This window comes from Eretmochelys imbricata, chromosome 3 (assembly GCF_965152235.1).
Source record: "Eretmochelys imbricata isolate rEreImb1 chromosome 3, rEreImb1.hap1, whole genome shotgun sequence".
Lineage (NCBI taxonomy): Eukaryota > Metazoa > Chordata > Testudines > Cheloniidae > Eretmochelys > Eretmochelys imbricata.
This window is the reverse complement of record NC_135574.1, coordinates 148484943-148504200: the sequence shown is the minus strand read 5'-3', so window position 1 is coordinate 148504200 and position 19258 is coordinate 148484943. Positions and strand designations below refer to the sequence as shown.

The 19258-nt window shown below is 44.4% G+C and overlaps 1 protein-coding gene across 2 annotated transcripts; it reads left to right on the top strand.

Annotated features, from left to right (window-relative positions):
• Positions 1 to 4296: 4296 nt before the first annotated feature.
• Positions 4297 to 16791, top strand: MRPL14 (mitochondrial ribosomal protein L14). Of its 2 annotated transcripts, none has more exons than XM_077813580.1 (3): positions 4297 to 4388; positions 13357 to 13450; positions 16255 to 16791. In XM_077813580.1, the coding sequence occupies exons 1-3, from the start codon at positions 4352 to 4354 to the stop codon at positions 16619 to 16621; spliced, it is 498 nt and encodes a 165-aa protein (XP_077669706.1). In that variant the 5' UTR covers positions 4297 to 4351; the 3' UTR covers positions 16622 to 16791. The 2 variants fall into 2 exon arrangements, with proteins under 2 accessions (XP_077669706.1, XP_077669707.1); XM_077813581.1 differs by lacking the exon at positions 4297 to 4388 and adding an exon at positions 4936 to 5053.
• The last annotated feature ends 2467 nt before the right edge of the window (positions 16792 to 19258 follow it).

Sequence of the window (19258 nt, the reverse complement as noted above, 5' to 3'; positions counted from 1 at the left end):
TTAGATAATGGCATAGAGAGTACATGTATAAAGTCTGGTTTCAGAGTAACAGCCTTGTCTGAGGACGATACCAAGCTGGAAGGGATTTCAAGTGCTTTGGAGGATAGGATTAAAATTCAAAGTGATCTGGACAAACTGAAGAAATGGTCTGAAGCAAATAGGATGAAATTCAATAAGGACAAATGCAAAATACTCCACTTAGGAAGGAACAATCAGTTGCACACATACAAAATGGGAAATGACTGCCTAGGAAGGAGCACTGTGGAAAGGGATCTGGGGGTCATAATGGACCACAAGCTAAATATGAGACAACAGGGTAACATTGTTGCAAAAAAGCAAACATCATTACAGAACGTATTAGCAGCAGTGTTGTAAGCAAGACGTGAGAAGTAATTCTTCCGCTCTACTCCAGTTGAGGCCGTATCGGCACGGAGTAATGTGTCCAGTTCTGGGCACCACATTTCAGGAAAGATGTGGACAAATTGCAAAAAGTCCAGGGAAGAGCAACAAAAATGATGAAACATTGAGAAACATGACCTATGAGGAAAGATTGAAAAATTGGGGCTGTTTAGTCTGGAGAAGAGAAGACTGAGAGGGGTAATGATAATTTTCAAGTACATAAAAGGTTGTTACAAGGAGGAGGGAGAGAAATTGTTCTCCTTAACCTCTGAAGCTAGAACAAGAAGAAATGGGCTTAAGTTGCAGCAAAGGCAGTTTAGATTGGACATTAGGAAAAACTTCCTATCTGTCAGGGTTGTTAAGCACTGAAAAATTGCTGAGGGAGGTTGTGGAATCTCTCTCATTGGAGATTTTTAAGAGCAGGTTAGACAATCACCTGTCATGGATGGTCTAGATAATATTTAGTCCTGCCATGAGTGCAAGGAACTGGACTAGATGGTCTCTGAAGGTCCCTTCCAGTCCTACAATTCTATAACTGTGGCGAGTACTCAGAGAGACAGAGATACATGAAAAAAGGTGCTTTTATCCTGCAGCCATGGTGGTCAGTCAGGGACCCAAAAGCACCCACAGACTGAAAACCTCCCTCAGTGAAGGGGCAAAGCTACTTTCACTATAGCCTCCACACTACTGACACATCAGCATCATCTGTCCTACCAGGGCTGAGCTTCAGCCCACTCACTTTCATTCAAGTCTAGGGTACTGAGACAGCAAGGACACTGCACTGTACAGGTCTTTTGTCTGTCACTAGGAGGAGGTCACCAGCCAATGAGACCAAGCCTGACAGCTGTTCCTTCAAGGGAAGCAGACACCTTGCCCTCCTGCAGGGAAATGTCAACTATCACAACTAACAAATGGTCCAACCCACCTCTTTTTCATTTTACTAGCTGTCAGGGGCATAGGTACACCATCACTCCATTAGACAGCATGAAATACTCCTCCTAGTCACAACCGGGTTCGGCCCTCCAAGTGATATGGATCTACATCATGCTAAATGCAAAGGATAAGATGCTATGACCATCACTTGTGTAATTTATCATTGAGAGGGGGGTCATACGGGATAGCTATAGGCATCAGCTTTTCATCAGGAATATGGTTTTATGTTACAATATTTCTGCAGCTACAAAAGTAAGATTCCACTGATTACATACATACATATTTATGCATTCTAACCCCACTAAGTATAGTCCTGAAACTGTAACCCATGGCATGTCATGCAGGTCCAAAGGTATCCCAATTTGGATCTGACTGTAAAACGAGGGCTTTAAATTATAAGCTCTTTGAGGCCAGGGTTATGTTTATTATTTTTCTGTTTAAATGGAGCTAGAGAACTAGTGAATAATACATACTTGACTGTTAGAATCTCCACACAGAAGGGACTGGTACTTAGATAAATGGGAATACCATGTGATTTACATTTTTAAATGCTAATGGCAATAAAATCAAAGAGGCAATTTAAGCCAAAGCTCTAACACTTCTTGTACAGTTCAGCCTGTTAGTGGGATGGAGACACACTGTTGTTAAGAAAGCACTAACTTCAGAACCAATGCCATCGGTATGAAAACTGCCAGCCAATCACATCAAAGTTTCAAGAGCCCCACAAGGCTCTTGGGTGTGCCATTCATGCCCCTCAGAGTCTTCATCAGCTCCCCCTTACCTTTCAAAAAGGCCATACACATGTAAGTTATGTTATAATTCAGCATCAAAAATGTCATTTTAAAAATATTAAGCGATTTTCCAATACAGTGTGGTCAGAACGGCCATGAGATGTCCCCTAAATACTTTTATTTTATTGCTCACTAAAAATTCAAGTCTTTTAGCATTTTGTTTACAATGTCAAAAGAATAAGTTGCATCCAGAATGACAAATCTGAACAAAGCTGGGTTTCAACTCCAAGCCATTTAATAATACATAATACTGTGCACATATCTGGTACTGTACATGGCTCAACATTAGCTAATTCATCCCTGGGGAGGGGAGGGGAGGGGAGCAGGTCAACACCATGAGATGATGACCCACATTAGCACACCATGACTTGGAATAAAATTAGACAATGTTACTATCATTAATGGAAGGAGGGAGGTCAAAATGCACAATTCTCAAGTCACAACAAACAGGAATGGCAGCAGCTCAGGATTCACACCCCAGCTCTGCTGGTTGCCTCCTTTGCTTTTAAGACACCTTTTTATTTATAGCAGAGCAGCAGGAGAAAGACATCCTGGAAGAAAGTGAGGAGGAGGAGGAGGTGGTGGTGAAGCATTAGTGAAAGGGGTGGGGAGACGAAGTAAGCAAGTAAATAGCTGAGGTCAGTATGCAGCAGATAAAGGGTTTAGCAGGTGTAATCTAGCTTAAGATAAAATAATTTCCTTGCACCCTTGCTTGGGCTGAGAAGAATAGTTGCCCCATAGAGTCCAAACCAGACAGAGGAAAGCATCTCCGGTGCCTCGGAGTTAGGTCTCTGACAGAGATCCCAGTTGACCCAGCTGTTTGTTAGCTGCACTCACATTGCCTCAGAGCCTTTTCAGTCCAGCCAGGCACCATTAAAAGGATCAGACTGATTGACAGACAATGAGCCACTGGACAGAAGCAAGGAAGTCCTTTAGCTCCCTGAAGAGGCAGGGTGGATTCAACTTTGACTGAGGAGGATGATGGTGGATTTTGCCTCCAGAGCCTGGATCTTCCAGGCCTCTCTCCCATGAATACTATTGCAGTTTGAAGGGCTGCTGCAGAGCCATCTACAAAGAAGAGCCGCTCTGGAGTGGGACTGTAGCATGAAGTAACTCCCCTCAACTACACCTTCCGTCAGGGAGAAGGAGACTGCAGCACCATGAACCAACATCACATCACGCTACCCAACCCCACCAAAAGGGGAGAACAATAAAGAAGCACTCAGCCTCCTCTTGCCATCTTGATACACACACACACCCTGTCAGTGAAACCTGGATCAATCCTAACATCCAGCGTCAGCAGCATGAAAATACAACGTTTCCTCCTTGGCGATTTGCTTTTGACATTGGGGGAGAGTCAGGGAACTGCAAGGAGACAGAGCTGGGCCAGGTAAAATAAATAAATAAAAAATTTCGCTACAGAAATGGTGAATGAGTCATTGTGTTTATTGCGATGAGGCTAGCATGTGTCGGCGGGCAGCCCTGGATACCCTGTAACCTAGCCTCTGAGCCCGCTGCCGGGCTCCGCAAAGGACGGGGCGGGGCGGGGGAGAAATCACACAAGAGGCAAACAGGGCATTTGCAGGAGCCACCTCCCTAGCGATCCCGCTTCTATTGTTCCGGAGGCGGGCAGGCAGGCTGAGCGACGCGCACCCCCACGGATCTATTGGAAACCGATCCTGGAGCGGGGAAGGAGAGAGCCGTTCCCACGGGCGGGGAGAGGTGCACACACAGAGGGAGACATTCACATTTCCAGGCTGCCTTGGAGACAGGTTCTTGGAGCTGCTGCTGCAAAGGGAAGAAAAGCGAGGGGCGGAGGGAGGGGAAAGGAACGAGCCATTGCAATGCAGTGTCTGCCGGGCTGCTCACTTACCCCAGTGTCAGACACGGACCGGCTCCCCACTCCTTCTGCTGGACTCCCCAAGGGCTCCAGCTGGCCCCTCCGAAGCAGGGAGGGCGGCACGGCACGGCACCGCACCCGCTCACGGGAGGCACCCCGGCCCCACACCAGCTAAACCTCCTGCTCCAGCCTCCGCCCGGCTCAGCTGGAAGAGCGAGGAGGAGACAAGGAGCGAGAGGGCGTGGCCTCTCCCTGCGTAGGAGGAGGTGGCGGTGGTGGGAGGAGCTATTCCGGCGCTGCTCGCCAGTGGCTGATGCGCATGCGCCCCCCTCCCCTCAGCCGATCGGATCGTTCCTCTGTTTGCTCGCACAGGCTCCCCCTTTTGCGCATGCGCGCTGGGGATCGAGCCGGGGAGCCTGCGGCCTGTGAGTGCTTGGGGGGCGCGGGGCGCCCGCCGGCCCCCTGCCATGCGCGGAGGGCGGGGTAGGGGGAGACCCGGACTCCTGGGTTCCTCGAGTGACCTTGGGCCGGTGCCCGCGCCGGGAGGGGCCCGTTCCCTGCGCCACGCGGGGCAGCCAGAGCCCGCCCGCCCCGGCCGGGACCCCGCCGCGGGCCGCTCTCCGGGCAGGGCCGGGGGACCGGGCGGCTTCCCAACCGGTGCGGGGCGCTGCGGTGTCGGGGCGCTGCCCGGCCGCGTGTGGCCTGGGGCGGGCCATGGCCCGCTGCTGCTGCTGCTGCCACCCCCGGTGGCTGCCGGCGTGGTGCACAGTAGGGGGCTGGGAGGGGGAGACGGGTCTCGACATATGTCCTAAAACCTTCCTCATTCCCCAGCCGAGGCCACCCCCGAGTCTTGCTGCATCTTCCTCTGCCCACCGCCCTGTGCACCCTCGTTTCCTGTAGGTGCAGCGTCGCTGTAGATCGGGGTAGTCAGTTATTTTTTTTGTCCTTGTCCAAATTTCCAGACTCCAGGGAAAATGATAACGATAAAAAAAAAGTCAATGACAAGATTGTTCAAAAGTGTCCGGTGGTCTGGATTTGGCCAGCGGTCCACCTATTGACTGTCCCTGCATGGTCTTCTAGCCTGTTCCCTGTAAGCACAAAGTCTCTGTTTTCCTTTCCTGTCTCAAGTACACATTCACAAAAGGAAACTGTACTAAACTCTGCGGCCTCTCTAAAAAGAAAAGGAGTACTAGTGGCACCTTAGAGACTAACCAATTTATTTGAGCATAAGCTTTCGTGAGCTACAGCTCACTTCATTGGATGCATGCTCACGAAAGCTATGCTCAAATAAATTGGTTAGTCTCTAAGGTGCCACTAGTACTCCTTTTCTTTTTGCGAATACAGACTAACACAGCTGCTACTTTGAAACCTGCAGCCTCTCTGTTACACCTGTCATGGCCTGCCCTTGTAACCTTTCTGGAGCTCAAGGGACACTTAACTCAGGTTTAGATAGGGCTTGGTGAGGCCATCCTGGTTATTCTTTTGTATTATACTAGTGCCTCCAGTCCCCAACCAAAACCAGGGGCCATTATTTTAGTACTGTACAGACATAATAATAGCCAATCCCTGCCTCAATGAGCTTACAGCATAACTAGAAAAGTCAGCCAATGGGTATGTCTAGGTTAGACCCTTTCAGTAGTCTGGCTCGGATACACCACATGTGTATTACAACTTACAAAATTTGTTCTTGAGAACATAAGAATGGCCATACTGGGTCAGACCAATGGTCCATCTGGCCCAGTCTCCTGTCTTCTGACAGTGGCCAGTGCCAAATGTTTCGGAGGGAATGAACAGAAGAGGAAATCATCAAGTAATCCATCCCTGGTCTCCCATTCCCAGCCTCTGGCAAACAAAGGCTAGGGACTTTACTCTTAAGGATCAACAAAGGGCAATGTTTCTCAACCGATGCGACCTTTGGGAAAGTTGTTGAAAATGTTATTGCAGTCTAATACAAAGAAAATCTTGCTCCCTCACTCCTGGCACACCTTTCAGGGTCCAGTATACCTCCCTCCCCAAATATTATTTATGTTTAGTCTTCTTAGTATCAATGCATTTTTACTCTTACAGTAAATGAATAGGCGTTCTAAACACCCCCCCCCCCCCCCCCCCCCCGGATCTAGACCATCCCTGACAGGTGTTTGTTTAAACTGCTCTTAAAAATTGACAATGATGGAGGTTCCACAATCTCCCTAGACAATTTATTTCTTTGCTTAACCACTCTCACAGGAAGTTCTTCCTAATGTGCAACCTAAACCTCCCTAAGCCCATTGCTTCTTGTCTTAGCCTCACAAGTTAAGGAGAACATTTTTTCTTCCTCCTCCTTGTAACAACCTTTGGGATATGCAGAGTTAATTAGGTTGAGAAACTTCTGTGCCTAAACTCTGTACAGTTTTCTTTTTTACTTCAACATTATCTTAATAAAATTATTAAATCCGTTCTGGTTAGCTTAACCTGGGTGTGAGCAGCCACAGTGCAAAGCCATACCCAAGTTACTGTGCCCTCCCTAGTGCTGCACTCATCTGGGTGTATCACTAGGACTTCTGGGGCCATGCCACATGGTTCTTTGTGCTGTAGTATGCTGAGCCTGTCCGATTCCATCCCAGTGAATTGTGGAAGAATTTTTCTGCCCTTTGGAGGGAATTATGAGAAGGCATCAGAGGACTATTAGTGCTCAAATGATTTAGTCCTCCCTGCACTGTGTGTGAGCTATCAGCCTGAATGAAGATGGAACCCAAATTCTTATTCATACCTCCAGCTGTGCCAGCTAGCCTGTGTTGAAAGCACCACCAAACTTTGGGAGACAGGATTCTGTATGTTGATAGGAGGGGATTGGGGCAGCACCCATGTAAATGCCTGGGCCAACTGCAGTGAAGACATATCTGCAGGCAGTTAATGCAAGGTGGTAAATGTCTGGTGAAGACAAGCACAAAGAAGCTAAGGTGAAATGGACGAAGACAGTTTTACATCAAGATAGCTATTTCTCAGTAAAATCCCATTGGAGACAAAGCACAGATAACGTTTACCTTGATAGGTTTCAGAGTAACAGCCGTGTTAGTCTGTATTCACAAAAAGAAAAGGAGTACTTGTGGCACCTTAGAGACTAACCAATTTATTTGAGCATAAGCTTTCATGAGCTACAGCTCACTTCATTGGCATCCGATGAAGTGAGCTGTAGCTCACGAAAGCTTATGCTCAAATAAATTGGTTAGTCTCTAAGGTGCCACAAGTACTCCCTTTTTTTTTTTGCGTTTACCTTGATGTAGCCAGTAGAGGTCAGCCCTATACCCCGACCTGGGATTGGCCTCAACTAGATACCTTAGGGTAAAAACTAGGTTGGTCTGCACCAAGATTTTACATTGAGACAGCTGACTCAGTTAGCTATCTCAGGGTAAACAACCTCCGCCCCCTTTTGCTATGAATACAGCCATGGTTGGATAACAGGTCAGTGGTAGAACTGGGAATAGACCCAGTCTTCTGACTTCCTGTTTGTCCTGTCCACTAGATCTCACTAATCTTTAAAAGAGATAAGTTTGTTTTGAGATTTGAGGTGTAGATATGTGCATGTGCACACTCTGTGGGGACTAGAAAGCAAAATCCAGTTATGCAGGTTAATGTTTGGATTAGTTTGCACTCCCAAAAGATTTTAGTGGGAATTTTACTATGAAAAGGTTTTCAGGCATCTATAGCACTAAAAAGAAAGGCCTGAATTTCAATTTGGAACACTTCAGTGTCTTTATTTTTTTCTCTGGTTAATTATGATCCTGAGAACCAATTCCAAATTCTTGTGATTCTCTTGGAAACTATGCAAAAGTAGAATTGTTCCTTCTTAAAACACAGGTATAATGAGTTTCTGTTATTGCCTTGAACCAATAAATACTCTGGTTAGTAACCAGTCCTATTAATAAAACTTGAATTTTAGAAGAATTAAGTCCCTCTGTGTGAGTTTTGGCCTCTATAGTGTGTCATTAATGTAAAACCAATTATGCCTTTGTAATGAATATCTCCTGTGTTTTTAACACACACAAGCTCTTAATCACATCTCTTTCTTTCTGAAGAAAAATCTGAATCGGTTGAGCCCCTGTAGCTCACAGTTGGCTCTTGTAGAGCAGGTTGGCAGACATTCTATAAATAAACCCGTACACTGCTGCTGCAGGTTCAGACATTTGCATAGTGCATATCATCTTGAGTTCATTGCCTTCATTTTAATGATGAATGAAGAACTCATTTCAAATCTGTACGTGCTAGTGCCCAGAATTTGACTTTTTTTCAGTCTCAGTTTGAAAGAATGGTCAGGCTAGACCCTGGTAAACTGACTATTAAGATAATATTGCTACAATTAAGAGTGAGAAAGATGTTTTCCCCTGTTGTGCTTTGTGAATTTAACAGCAATTTTGTATTTAGTTGGTTTCAGTGTTTGCCCTTTCACCTAGTAACAGGGGACAGGAAAAAAAGTTATAAATAGGAAAATGTGACTGTGAAACTACAAACATTCCCAGGGGACTTGGAAGCAGGTGGTTAACTCATTTTTAAAACTGACTAGATTTCAAGTTAATTGTGTCCCTTAAAAGTGGATGTTCTGGCCTTTTGTTTTAAAATTTCTTTTAATCCTATAGTGACCTAATGTGCCATTAGTAAATAGTTTTGCAGAGTGCATTTCCAATTTGTCTCTGGGTGCTTTTATTACTTGAATTGAGCTATAGAAATGTATGTAGTAATCATGGTGACTGTCTATACAAAGTACCCCTGCAATGGGCATTAAGGTTTTATCACCCAAAATGGAGTTGACAGGGGAGATGGTCTTGCAACATGTTGCTAAAGTGTGTGGTGGGGAAGCCACCTTTCCTATTGGCAGACTCACAAATTAAATTAAGAGAATTTGAAGACTCAAGTCTTGTTTCCCATGTGGTTTGAGTCCTGAAGAAGGTACTCAGCAACTTGTGGATTGTTTGGCTCCCTTTGGGAGTAAACACGCATGGTCACTGCTATTATTTTAGTGGTAAGGTGTCCTCAGATCATACTAGTTAATGAGGCAGCCCGTGTGTGTTAGATAAAATATTCTGGGTTGGCTACTTTCTGTTCGGTGGAGTGGAATATTCCAGAACTGCAGTGTATTTGCTTCTGTTGGAAAACACTTACATTTGCAAGATTAATAAAACACATCTTTATTGCCTAGTGGAGAGGGGGTAAGGTAAGCTGGGAGTTTTAATACGACACTTGAAAATGGTACAGTGCATAAATAACCTTCAGTGGTTTGTGACCAATGAACGGTTCCTCTTCCTGTGCAGTGTTTGAGCTTTGTGTAAGTCCGCTGAAGGCCTCTTGAAGTGGGGAGAATGCTGCAATACACTTGAGAATGGAATGTTTACTGCAGTGGGTTATTGCACATTCAGACTTAATCAGGAGACTAGGAATTATCACTTTGGTGAGCGAATATTTGATTAAGTTTTTTTTTTCCCCTAAAACTTATTCCGAAAAGAAATTGGTCAGATTGGGGGAAGATGGGTAAAAGAGCTTCAAGGTCTTGGATTTACAGAGTTGGACCCTCTCAGTATGAAATAAAAGTAATTGCTAGAGTTTAGCTGCAGCCATGTGACCTAAATTAGGACGGATTTAACGTGTAGTCATCGTTTAAGTGCTCTAGATATGTTACTGTGTTGCAGTGCCGTGATCATTTCTGTGACAAGAAGCACCTCTTGTCATATAAACTCTATACTGCATGAAATTGGCTTTTGGATTGGTGGCTATCTCAAGTCTTAGTTTTGGGCAGTGGCCATGACGAAGATGGTACAAATGTTAGTCTACATGAAAACTGGCCTCTTCTGTACTAGCACGAATGAGTCAACAATCAGAAGAATGTTAATATTTAAATATTAAACAGTAATATTCTCTTTCCTTTCTCCAATATTATAAGGCACCCTCATGTGCTGATTGGGCAATCGCAACTACAGATGAGTGGCTCTTGGAAGTGCCCAAAGGAACAATGATTGCATTGTATAAGGCTTGAGAGAAGCTGGGAAGAGCCTCTTACAAATGCACCACAAAGCACCGAAACATGTCCAGAAATGACACTGGAAAGCAAACTTAAGAAGAAAACTAAGTTAATTTGTTGTTCACACATTTGCGGTTACTGCTCTAATAGAATGTGCCAGATGCTGTCGTCTCCTCTCTGGTCCACTTTGAAGATTTGCCAGCATGTGGTAACAGCTCTCTGGAGTGTTGAAGTGTTCTGTGCTGCAACTGGTGGGATGGATTTTAGCGCTTTATAATGACTGTTAAACCAGCATTAAACCAGGCTTTTAATACTTAGCATTCACATACCGCCATATAGACAGTAAAAAATTAATCTGCCCCTTGGAGTTAAGATGGAGACACTAAGGCAGAGAGGATAAATGACTTCTTAAAGGCTACACAGAGTATATTGGAGCTGGGTCTAAACTTGGAGTGTCTGGCACCCAATACAATAGATCAAAAAACGGCTTACCTGCTGGGCTCTTGCTGCCAGTGGTCTAAATTTTCATTTCCTTGGGAAGTTTGGAAATGCTGATGTTAGTCAAACAAATTGAAGATCTGATTTACTGTTCATACAGTATTAAGTGCAAAGTGTGTTTCACTGCATGAGCTGAATTGTGGGGCTATTTCAGCTCAAAGGGAAAGTTAAGACTAGCAGAATGTGAAGGGGAAGAGGGAATGGAAGAGTTTCTCAGCATTGCTATAAAGATGGAATACTGATCACACATAGTTCTTGAACACTGTCCACTTTAACAGAGCAGAAGCTATCTTGTTTCAGTGGCTGTGTAATCTCATTCCACACAGAGGATTTGGGGTTAGAAATATCCAAGGGCTTTTTATGAGCCAGTGAAATGCTCAGTGTTTTCCAGGAGTTCACCACCGATGACAATTTGTGGGAGAAGGGGGGCAACTTGTGCTGGGGCAGGCTAGTGGAGAACTTTAGTCTTCCCAGTGTTGAGGGAAAATCCCAGGCTATGATAGGCACCTGAGAAAAGATCTGGACTGCAAGTCACCCTCAGTGTGCACGAGGATAGCACTGTCATCAGCATACTGAAGGTCAGTAATAACAGTCCTGGTGACCTTAGTTTTAGAATGAAGACACCACAGTTGAAGAGCTTGTCGTCCATGCAGTACTCCATCCTAATTCCAGAAGAAAGGTAACGAGTAAGAATCAAGATCACAGCAAGATAGATGAAAAAAGGTTTTGGGCAATAACAGCCCTGCTTAACACCAGTCATGGTAAGAGGACCGAGGAAACGCTACAAGGACACCCTGGAAGTATATCTTCAGAAGAGAGGCATTGACCCCACAAATTGGGAAGAGCTGGCTGCCAATAGACTGCTATGGCTTGCATCATACAGCAAGCCGCAGCCCATTTGAAGAGAATCGCCTTGCTCAAGAGGCTGAGAAACGGCAGAGGAGGAAGGAAAGGGTACAGCATCCCGGCCAGCAGTTGTGCTGTCTCCAAGCAACCACCTGCCGTATATATGGAAAAACCTGTAGAGCACTGATTGGACTCCTCAGCCATCTGAAGTCTCATCAATGACTTTTTTCCCCTGGCAGACATCATCCTCGTATGGAAGGATAGTTGTTGCTGACGAATAGCAAATTTAGAATTTAAGTAGACAGCATGGTACAGGAAAGGGGCAGACAAGCACTGGTATTTCTCATTGATGCCATCTGTTGGAAAGATCCATGGCTTGCCTTAGACACAGGCTCTGGAGGTAGTGAGAGTAACATGTAAACACTCATGTATGTGCTTAGTTTTGCTTCCATTAGTAAAATAAAGCATATATAGGAGTGTTAGCAAAACTGAGGACAAAGTCTGTCTCTTCACTGCCGGGAACGTTGTGCGTGTTTAGGGTGAGGTAACTGAAGCTACCTTGCTGTAAAATCCTAATGGAGTCAAGGCATAGGTAGTCTTAACCTTCATGTTGCTAGGGAAAGTTACTATATCTCCCTGCCATAGTTGAGCTTGCCTAGCTACATAAAAGTAAAAACTACAGAAAACTACAGTTTTTGCTAGTATTTCACAGTGAGATTGCTAATATGTATTAGCGCTCTTGCTATAAAAACACACCTTTTTTGGCAGTGAAGATGGTCACCCTAGGAACAGTGGAGGGGAAATCGGGCAAAATGTTAAGAAATATTGCTAATTTATTCCAGGTTCTGTTCTCTTATTCCCCCCCCCCACCCCCTGGCGCAGTTTTCTTTTGTTTTTTTTTCTTTGCCACAAAAAATACCGCACTTCCAATGTGGTAAGCCTCTTATTCAAAACCTGCCCACGTGAGGCCACTTGCAGCACAGTTAAGAATACATGCTATATTGTGTGAGTTTCGGTGCAGAAGTGCTGCGGCAGGTTTTTTCAGATGGTCCTTAAAATGTGCCAGTATGTAAAACGTGGCCCCAAGGTTATCAGAATTGGCTAAAAGATAAGTGGCAGCTGTATTTTAATGGTTACTTCCGGAAGGAGAGAGGCAGAAGGGAGTGTTGTTGGAAAGAGTTCAGTTAATCTGTATGGTCATAGGTACAAAGAAATAGAAGCACCTAAAATATAGGCCCTGGAGAAAGTCAGGGAATCTAGTTTAGATAACATTTTGGTATCTGATAAATTCCTGCCCAAGTCTTTACAAAAGGCTGTAATGAGGTTGGAATGCTGCAAGGAGTTAAGAATAGCAATACTACTCAAAGCTGTGGCTCCAGAAAGAACTTCTTAGATTACAGGAGATTGTTTCCTGTGGGCACCGCAGGCGGGGAAATATTGCCTGAAATAGTATTGGGGTCTAGAAACAAGCTGAGGAATGCCTGCTGCTTGCTAAGATTTGGAGCACCACTGATCAGTGGCATTTGGAGCTTCTTCATTGCTTTCATGTTCTGTGGTGACTTGCCTCCTGCAATCCACAAACCCAAAGAATTTATATCGAAACCTGCGTTAAAGGAAACAGAATTTTCTTTGACCGTTTTTTGGAGAGAATTTTAGTAGCTGTTAATGGTCGAATAAAGTCTTACATAGTGACTATGTTCTCGCCATGCATGCCCACAATTCCCAAAATAATGGTTACATGGCTTGCATTAAGAGGGAAAAGGCACTAAAATGGTAAATTTCCCCTGAAGTAGAAAACTGCACTGCAGTGATATTGAACATGCTGTCTATGCTTTACGTCTGAGTTGTACTGACTGTCAGATTCAAACAAGGACTGTTGCTCTGGTTTGTACAATGCTGAGGATGCTGTCAGCACTCAAGTAATGTATGCCCAGCAGTGCAATGTACTATACATCCCAGATGTGTCTTTTGGGGTCCCGCCTATGATTTACCTTTTTTAAAAAACTGAAATCAGCACTATCCAATTTCCAGAATCTATATTTCTCTTGTTTCTCCTGCAGGGCTTGTTACCAGAATCTCAATGGCTTTCTTGAGTAGGCGGCTGGGCTTGCTGTTAACACAAGTAAACAGAGTGGTCGAGCAGCGGCACTTCAGGTACTTTTCAAATACTGCGAGCAGCCTTTAGTGAACGCCTGTTGTTGTTGTTGTTGTTGTTGTTTTTAAACGGACTGTTTTTTGTAGGTCAAACACAAAAGGTCATGATTCTAATTCTGTAAAAACGGTGTAAGAGAAAAATTGTCATTACAGTCCATGAAAAGCCATTTGTTACTGTTGCCAGCTGAGTGAAATGCAGAAAAGATAACAAAAAGCCCCATGTGGTGAAAAGTCAGTTACATGCTTAGAATTCTTCTAGTGTTAATTGTCTGGTGTTTAGACCAAAAAATAATTTTGAAAATTCTTTTCTTGTATCTTGCAGTGTCCTTTACGTTGTTTTCTTTTAATTTAAAATGCCTGTCCCTGCCTCTAGGCATTTATTGATTAGCTTCACATATGCAATGCATTGACTAACCTTTAGGACCCTGATCCTGCAATATTTTCTGTGAGGATATGTGGAGCCACCAATACAGGTCTCATTGCAGGATTGATTAGAACCTTAGTTTGCAGGGGGGATTAGTGTTTTAAATTGACTCGCTTATTAGTCATTCACGTCACACCCATCACTGTAGTATCTGGGCTCAGTGTATATGAGGCAAATAAAGACAATTTCCTTATAAAAGGAGCTTCGTTCCTCCCGTCTTTAGTGCCATGGGCTACATTTATATGGACATCCGGAATAAGGACCACTGACTCCCACTTACACTGGGGTAAATGAGGGCAGAATTTGTCCCCAAGACTTTTAAAAGGATTGTGACAAAAAGGTGTTGATGGTAGATAACTGGGAAACTGAGAGGCTCTGGAGCCATGCGGTGCTAACAATATGAGGCTGTACCCATTCTATGGGGACTGTCGTCTTGTTCTGTGTTTGTGCAGCACTGCTCTTTGAAATGCCAATTTCTGTTTAAATCAGTACAAGTGTGTGCTGCACTTGATAAGCCAGGGAGTTTGTGTGTCACTTCTTGTGGAGGCCTGGAGGGGGGCAAAGTTGTGTGCACATACTCTCCATCTTCAAGAGGGAGTGAGGAATCTAGATGTTGTGATTTAGTTACTGTACAATTTATACTCTATAAAACTAGAAAGAACCTGAGTGGATAGGCTGGTCTTTCATCCTGAACTTCTTTGAGTGGTCATTGTGTAATTCAGAAACAAACTACTGGGTTGATGTTTACCAGCAATCAGATCAGTTTGGGCCTAAGGGGTCTGGTGAAGTGAATTTGAACAGGGCCCTTGTAGTGGTGAGAGACTTTCCTAGATTTTGGCCAGGTGTCTTCTTTGAATGGGGCCAATAAACCATTCAAATTTGATGTTTTAAAAACTAATTTAAAAAAATGTATTTTAAAGTGAGGTTCTACTCTGAGAAGTGAACATGTAAAAATGACCCCTTACTGTACAGATCTGCCCTCCTCTCTCTGAGTGTATTCAGAATCAGATCTGCTGATTTAACAAACACATTTGTACTTCTTTTTATTCTTGTTAGTCCCATGGAGCCAGTATAGCTAAGAGAATCCAGCTCACGCTCTGTTCATTTTGAATCATGAAGAGAATTTTCGACTAAGTGACACCTGTGCACATTCGCGGAAGGCAGTGGGACTTCACAGGTGTCTCTGAAGGGAGAATTTATTCTGCAGAACCTTTATTACTAATGAGGACATGCAAGAAACAAAGAGCCCAGCTTGATTCTCAGGGCATGGCTAGACTTGCAGATGTAGAGCGCTGGGAGTTAAACCACCCTTCGGAGAGTGCAGCAGGGAAAACGCTGCCCTGTGTTTGCAGTGTCAGCTGCAAATGCACTGGTGTGGCCACATTAGCAGCTCTTGCAATGCCACAAAGAGCAGTGCATTGTGGTAGCTATCCCAGTGTGCAAGTGGCTGCAACGTGCTTTTCAAGTGGGGTGGGGTGGAGTGTGACAGGGAGTATGTTGTGTGTATGTGCGGGGGGGGGGGAGAGTGGGTTTTTGGGGCTGAGAGCGTGTCAGCATGCTACCTTGTAAATTCAGACAGCAGCAGGCCCCCCTGCCTCTCTCTCACTCTCCGCAAGCAGCATTCCACAGTAATGGTTGCCGTGTCCTGGAGCAGATAAGCATACTGGCTATCAGAAACGGAGCTTGGAAAGGGGATATCCGCATTCTTGCAGCTGATTCCAAAATAATGACCAGAGTGGCCACTTGACTTCAGGAGATTATGGGACGTTTTCCCGGAGGCCAGTCACAGCTCAGTAATGCAACACCTTGTTCACACTGATGCTGGGGCGTTTCAGCCTGGGTGCAGCAAGCTTTATGCTTCTCATGGAGGTGGATTACCAGGAGCGCTCCAGCTGCAGAGTCCAGACGCTCTATGTGCCTTGCCAGTGTGGACACGTCGGGAGTTAGAGCATCCAGGGCTGCTTTAGTGCGCTCTAACTTGCAAGTGTAGCCAAGTCCTCAGATCCCTGGTGCTGTTTGTGGCACTGACAAAAAAACAAAACAAAATCCTTTCACTTGTAAACTGAACACATTGCATCTGGAGGTTTTAAAGGGTGCAATCAACGGGAGGCTCCACAACATCATGTTTTAAAGTCACATTTCAAAGTAGAGTGGCCCTTTTGACTCCCTGTTCGCATGAATAATTTATTTACATTTAGTAAATTGTATGTGAAACCCAAAGTAGCACCTGACTTAGATGTGTCATCAGTATGGTATGTATTTCTCACTGACTCCTTATCACTGGCTTATATAACAGCTTGATTCTGTGCTGAGCTTTGCCCTTGATCCCCAAGGATTGTTTGAGAAGCTCTGTCTAGCATTCTTACTTCTCTTTTGCCAGCATCTCTGGAGCATGCAGTGCGATACAGAAACTGACCCGCGTGCGAGTGGTGGACAACAGTGCCTTGGGGAACACACCGTACCATCGGCCGCCCAAATGCATCCATGTGTATAACAAGACTGGAGTTGGGAAAGTGGGGGATAAAATTCTACTGGCTATCAAAGGAGAAAAGAAAAAGGCTTTAATTGTAGGTCACAGGATGCCTGGCCCTTGCATGACACCTAGATTTGATTCCAACAATGTGGTGCTCATCGAAGACAATGGAAACCCAACGGGGACTAGAATAAAAACCCCAATACCCTTGATACTGCGGAAGCGCGAAGGAGAGTTCTCTAAAGTGTTGGCCATTGCCCAGCACTTAGTGTGAAGACTAAGAAAGGTCTCAGGCTGTCCTGCGTCATGGACTTTGAAACAGTAAGTGTTCCACATGGTTCCACTTAACCTAGGAGAGGATCCAAGGAGAATTGAGGTTCATCAGGAGACTTGTCTTCTACTCGTGAATTAAGATCTACAGCTGAATAAAAGATTTTTAAGACACTGAGTATTTTTTTTTTTTAGATTGCTTTGGCAAAACCATCTAAAAGGATGTGATGCAGTTAGAAAATCAAACTGTTTTAGATGAACTCTTCCCTGCCTATGGTATTAACCTGCCCCAAGATCATTAACACTTAGTATGTTAAAACTCTAACTTGCTTTGCCCGTTTATGCTGTTTTTTTTACTCTTTTGCATTTCTCAGTTCTGGCGACTTGCCTGTTGAGACTATGATTTGTGATCAGTAACACACAAATAAGTGCAGTTCCTGCCCCCAAGAACTTGCAAGTCTAAATGACCCAGATAAGACACTGGGGGAGACCCGGAGAAAAGTATACGATCAAAATGAAATGTTGGAGTGCTACAGGCATTTGAGTGATGGGCTAGTCTCTGTGGACCTTGCAGAAAAAAGCAGGTCTTCAGGAGGGATTGTAGTGAGGACAGTGTTAGGGGACTGCTCACATTGGTAGTGAGAAGTTGCTCCATGTTTGCGGGCACCCCAGAATAAGGTGAAGAGGTGAGAACTGGAGAGGAAACAAATGGGGACATGAGGCAATGTGATAAGATCTGAGATGCAAGCCAGGACTCAGGTGAGTAGGATCTTGTAGGGAAAGATGAGAAATGTATATGTGAGCCAGTGGAAGGCTTTGGAAATAACTAGTCGGTTTCGTTTTCTGGTTCTCTTCACTAGTTCCTGGGTTCGAGTTGCAAACACCGCTGGGGAAGGCTTATATTCAGTCTGCGTTCAACCTAATATTTTTCATTTTTAAAAAAACACAACACAAAGGTTGGGTTTAAACTAGACCCAGTCTCTTTTAGAAAACTTCCCTTTAAACCCTTTCAAGTTCCTTTTTGCATCTCCACACTTTCTGCTCTCCAGGTCCTCAGCTTTGTGGCGAAAGGGAAGAGAAGACTCTAGCTTTAGCTTAAACTGAGGGCAGTTTCTCCAGCTCATTTGATAGCAATCGCCTTCCAAACAAACCCTTCCCTGCTTTGAGGGGACGTTTATGTCACTCTTCTATGCAAGACCTGTTGTGTCTTTGATAGAGGGAAGGGCCTCTTTTCTAACTCTAAGGACAGTTAAGCTCTGGAGTACGCTTCCACGGGAGGTTGTGGAATCCATGTTGTTGGAGGTTTTTAAGACCAGGTTGGACAACCACCTGTTAGTGATGGTCTGGTTATACTTGGTCCTCCTCAGTGCAGAGGGCTGGACTAGATGATCTCTCAAGGTCCGTTCCAGTTCTACATTTCTGTGATTCTCTGGTGAATAGGAACTCCACTTCTGATGGTTTACAGTGATAAGTGCAGCTAGATTAGATGCCTGAACCTGCGCTTGCTATTGTTCCACCATAACGTAAGGAGTTGCAAACATGTAGGCATTGTATAAAGTCCTTTTTGGTTGAATGTGAGCCCAGAACCACATGGGATACTTTAAGGGAGTCTCAGCTGCTGTGAATGTTGTTCTAAAAGCAGCTTTGAAATGTTCCACAGAGTGGCATAGGCATCTGCTACCATGGGAAGCAAACACCGGTCCTGTGATGTTGCATCAAGGCTTAGGAAGTGTGGGCTAAGGACTGGGGGAGATTGCATAAAGCTGATGCAATACAATCAAGGCTCTGGTTGGAAAAAGAGGTGGTTATCTGAAAAGCCCATGCGTTAAGTTAAATCACACCTATAACCCTTTTAAAATGTTCCACCTAGAGAAGTAGCAATGTGTTTTTTATTTGTTATAACAATACTACTGAGCGTTTTAGCCATGGGCAGAGGAAATGTCCCTATTGGTTCCTAAAAAAGAATTTCAAGATCCTATTTAAAGGGAGTGAAGACTGAAGCATTCACTATTTTTGCGTGCCTGGTGCCCTCTAGTGGCTCCCTACAGCGTGAATGAGTCTTGCAGCTGGGGTTTTATAAAGCTGAAAGCCATCATCTTTCATCTGAATTACCTATTTATAAACCATATGTGGAGGCAGTCCAGACATTAAGCGTTGCTTCTCTTGTTGGGGTGGGGCAAGCTTTGCCATCTTTAGCAGGTACTTGCTGTTGCTTGTTGCAGGTTTGTTCATGCCGTCAACTGAAGTAAAATACACTAAAGTTGGAGAGAGAAAAGTAACCCAAAATTACTTAATTCCACTGGCCCAAACCAAAAGGCAGGTCCAGCTACCCAGTAGTAGTAGTAAATACCAGAAGTACCTAGAAGGTGCATTTGCTTAAAGTACTAGCTTTTCATCATAGGTGATTATGAGCTGAAGCTTGCATGTCTGTCTGTCTCCCTATTCTATTTTACTGCCTGCGTGCATTGCAAAGCCTTGTTTTACTATTAAGCATTTGATGCTTTGTATGAAGGCCATTCTGGAAACATAAACTTGAACAATGATCTGCTGCCTGTTTAACCCAGATTCCATTCCCTGAAATTAAATGTTACTCAAAGCGAGCCGTGAACTAAAATACATTGTTCAGTGTGTAACTTGTGTG

Excerpts from the sequence above, each read along its gene's own strand:
- MRPL14 (XM_077813580.1), top strand. The coding sequence starts at position 4,352 with ATGCGCGCTGGGGATCGAGCCGGGGAGCCTGCGGCCT. Across the intron at positions 4,389-13,356 it reads AGCCGGGGAGCCTGCGGCCT|GGCTTGTTACCAGAATCTCA; the intron begins GTGAGTGCTTGG and ends TTTCTCCTGCAG. Across the intron at positions 13,451-16,254 it reads GTCGAGCAGCGGCACTTCAG|CATCTCTGGAGCATGCAGTG; the intron begins GTACTTTTCAAA and ends CTCTTTTGCCAG.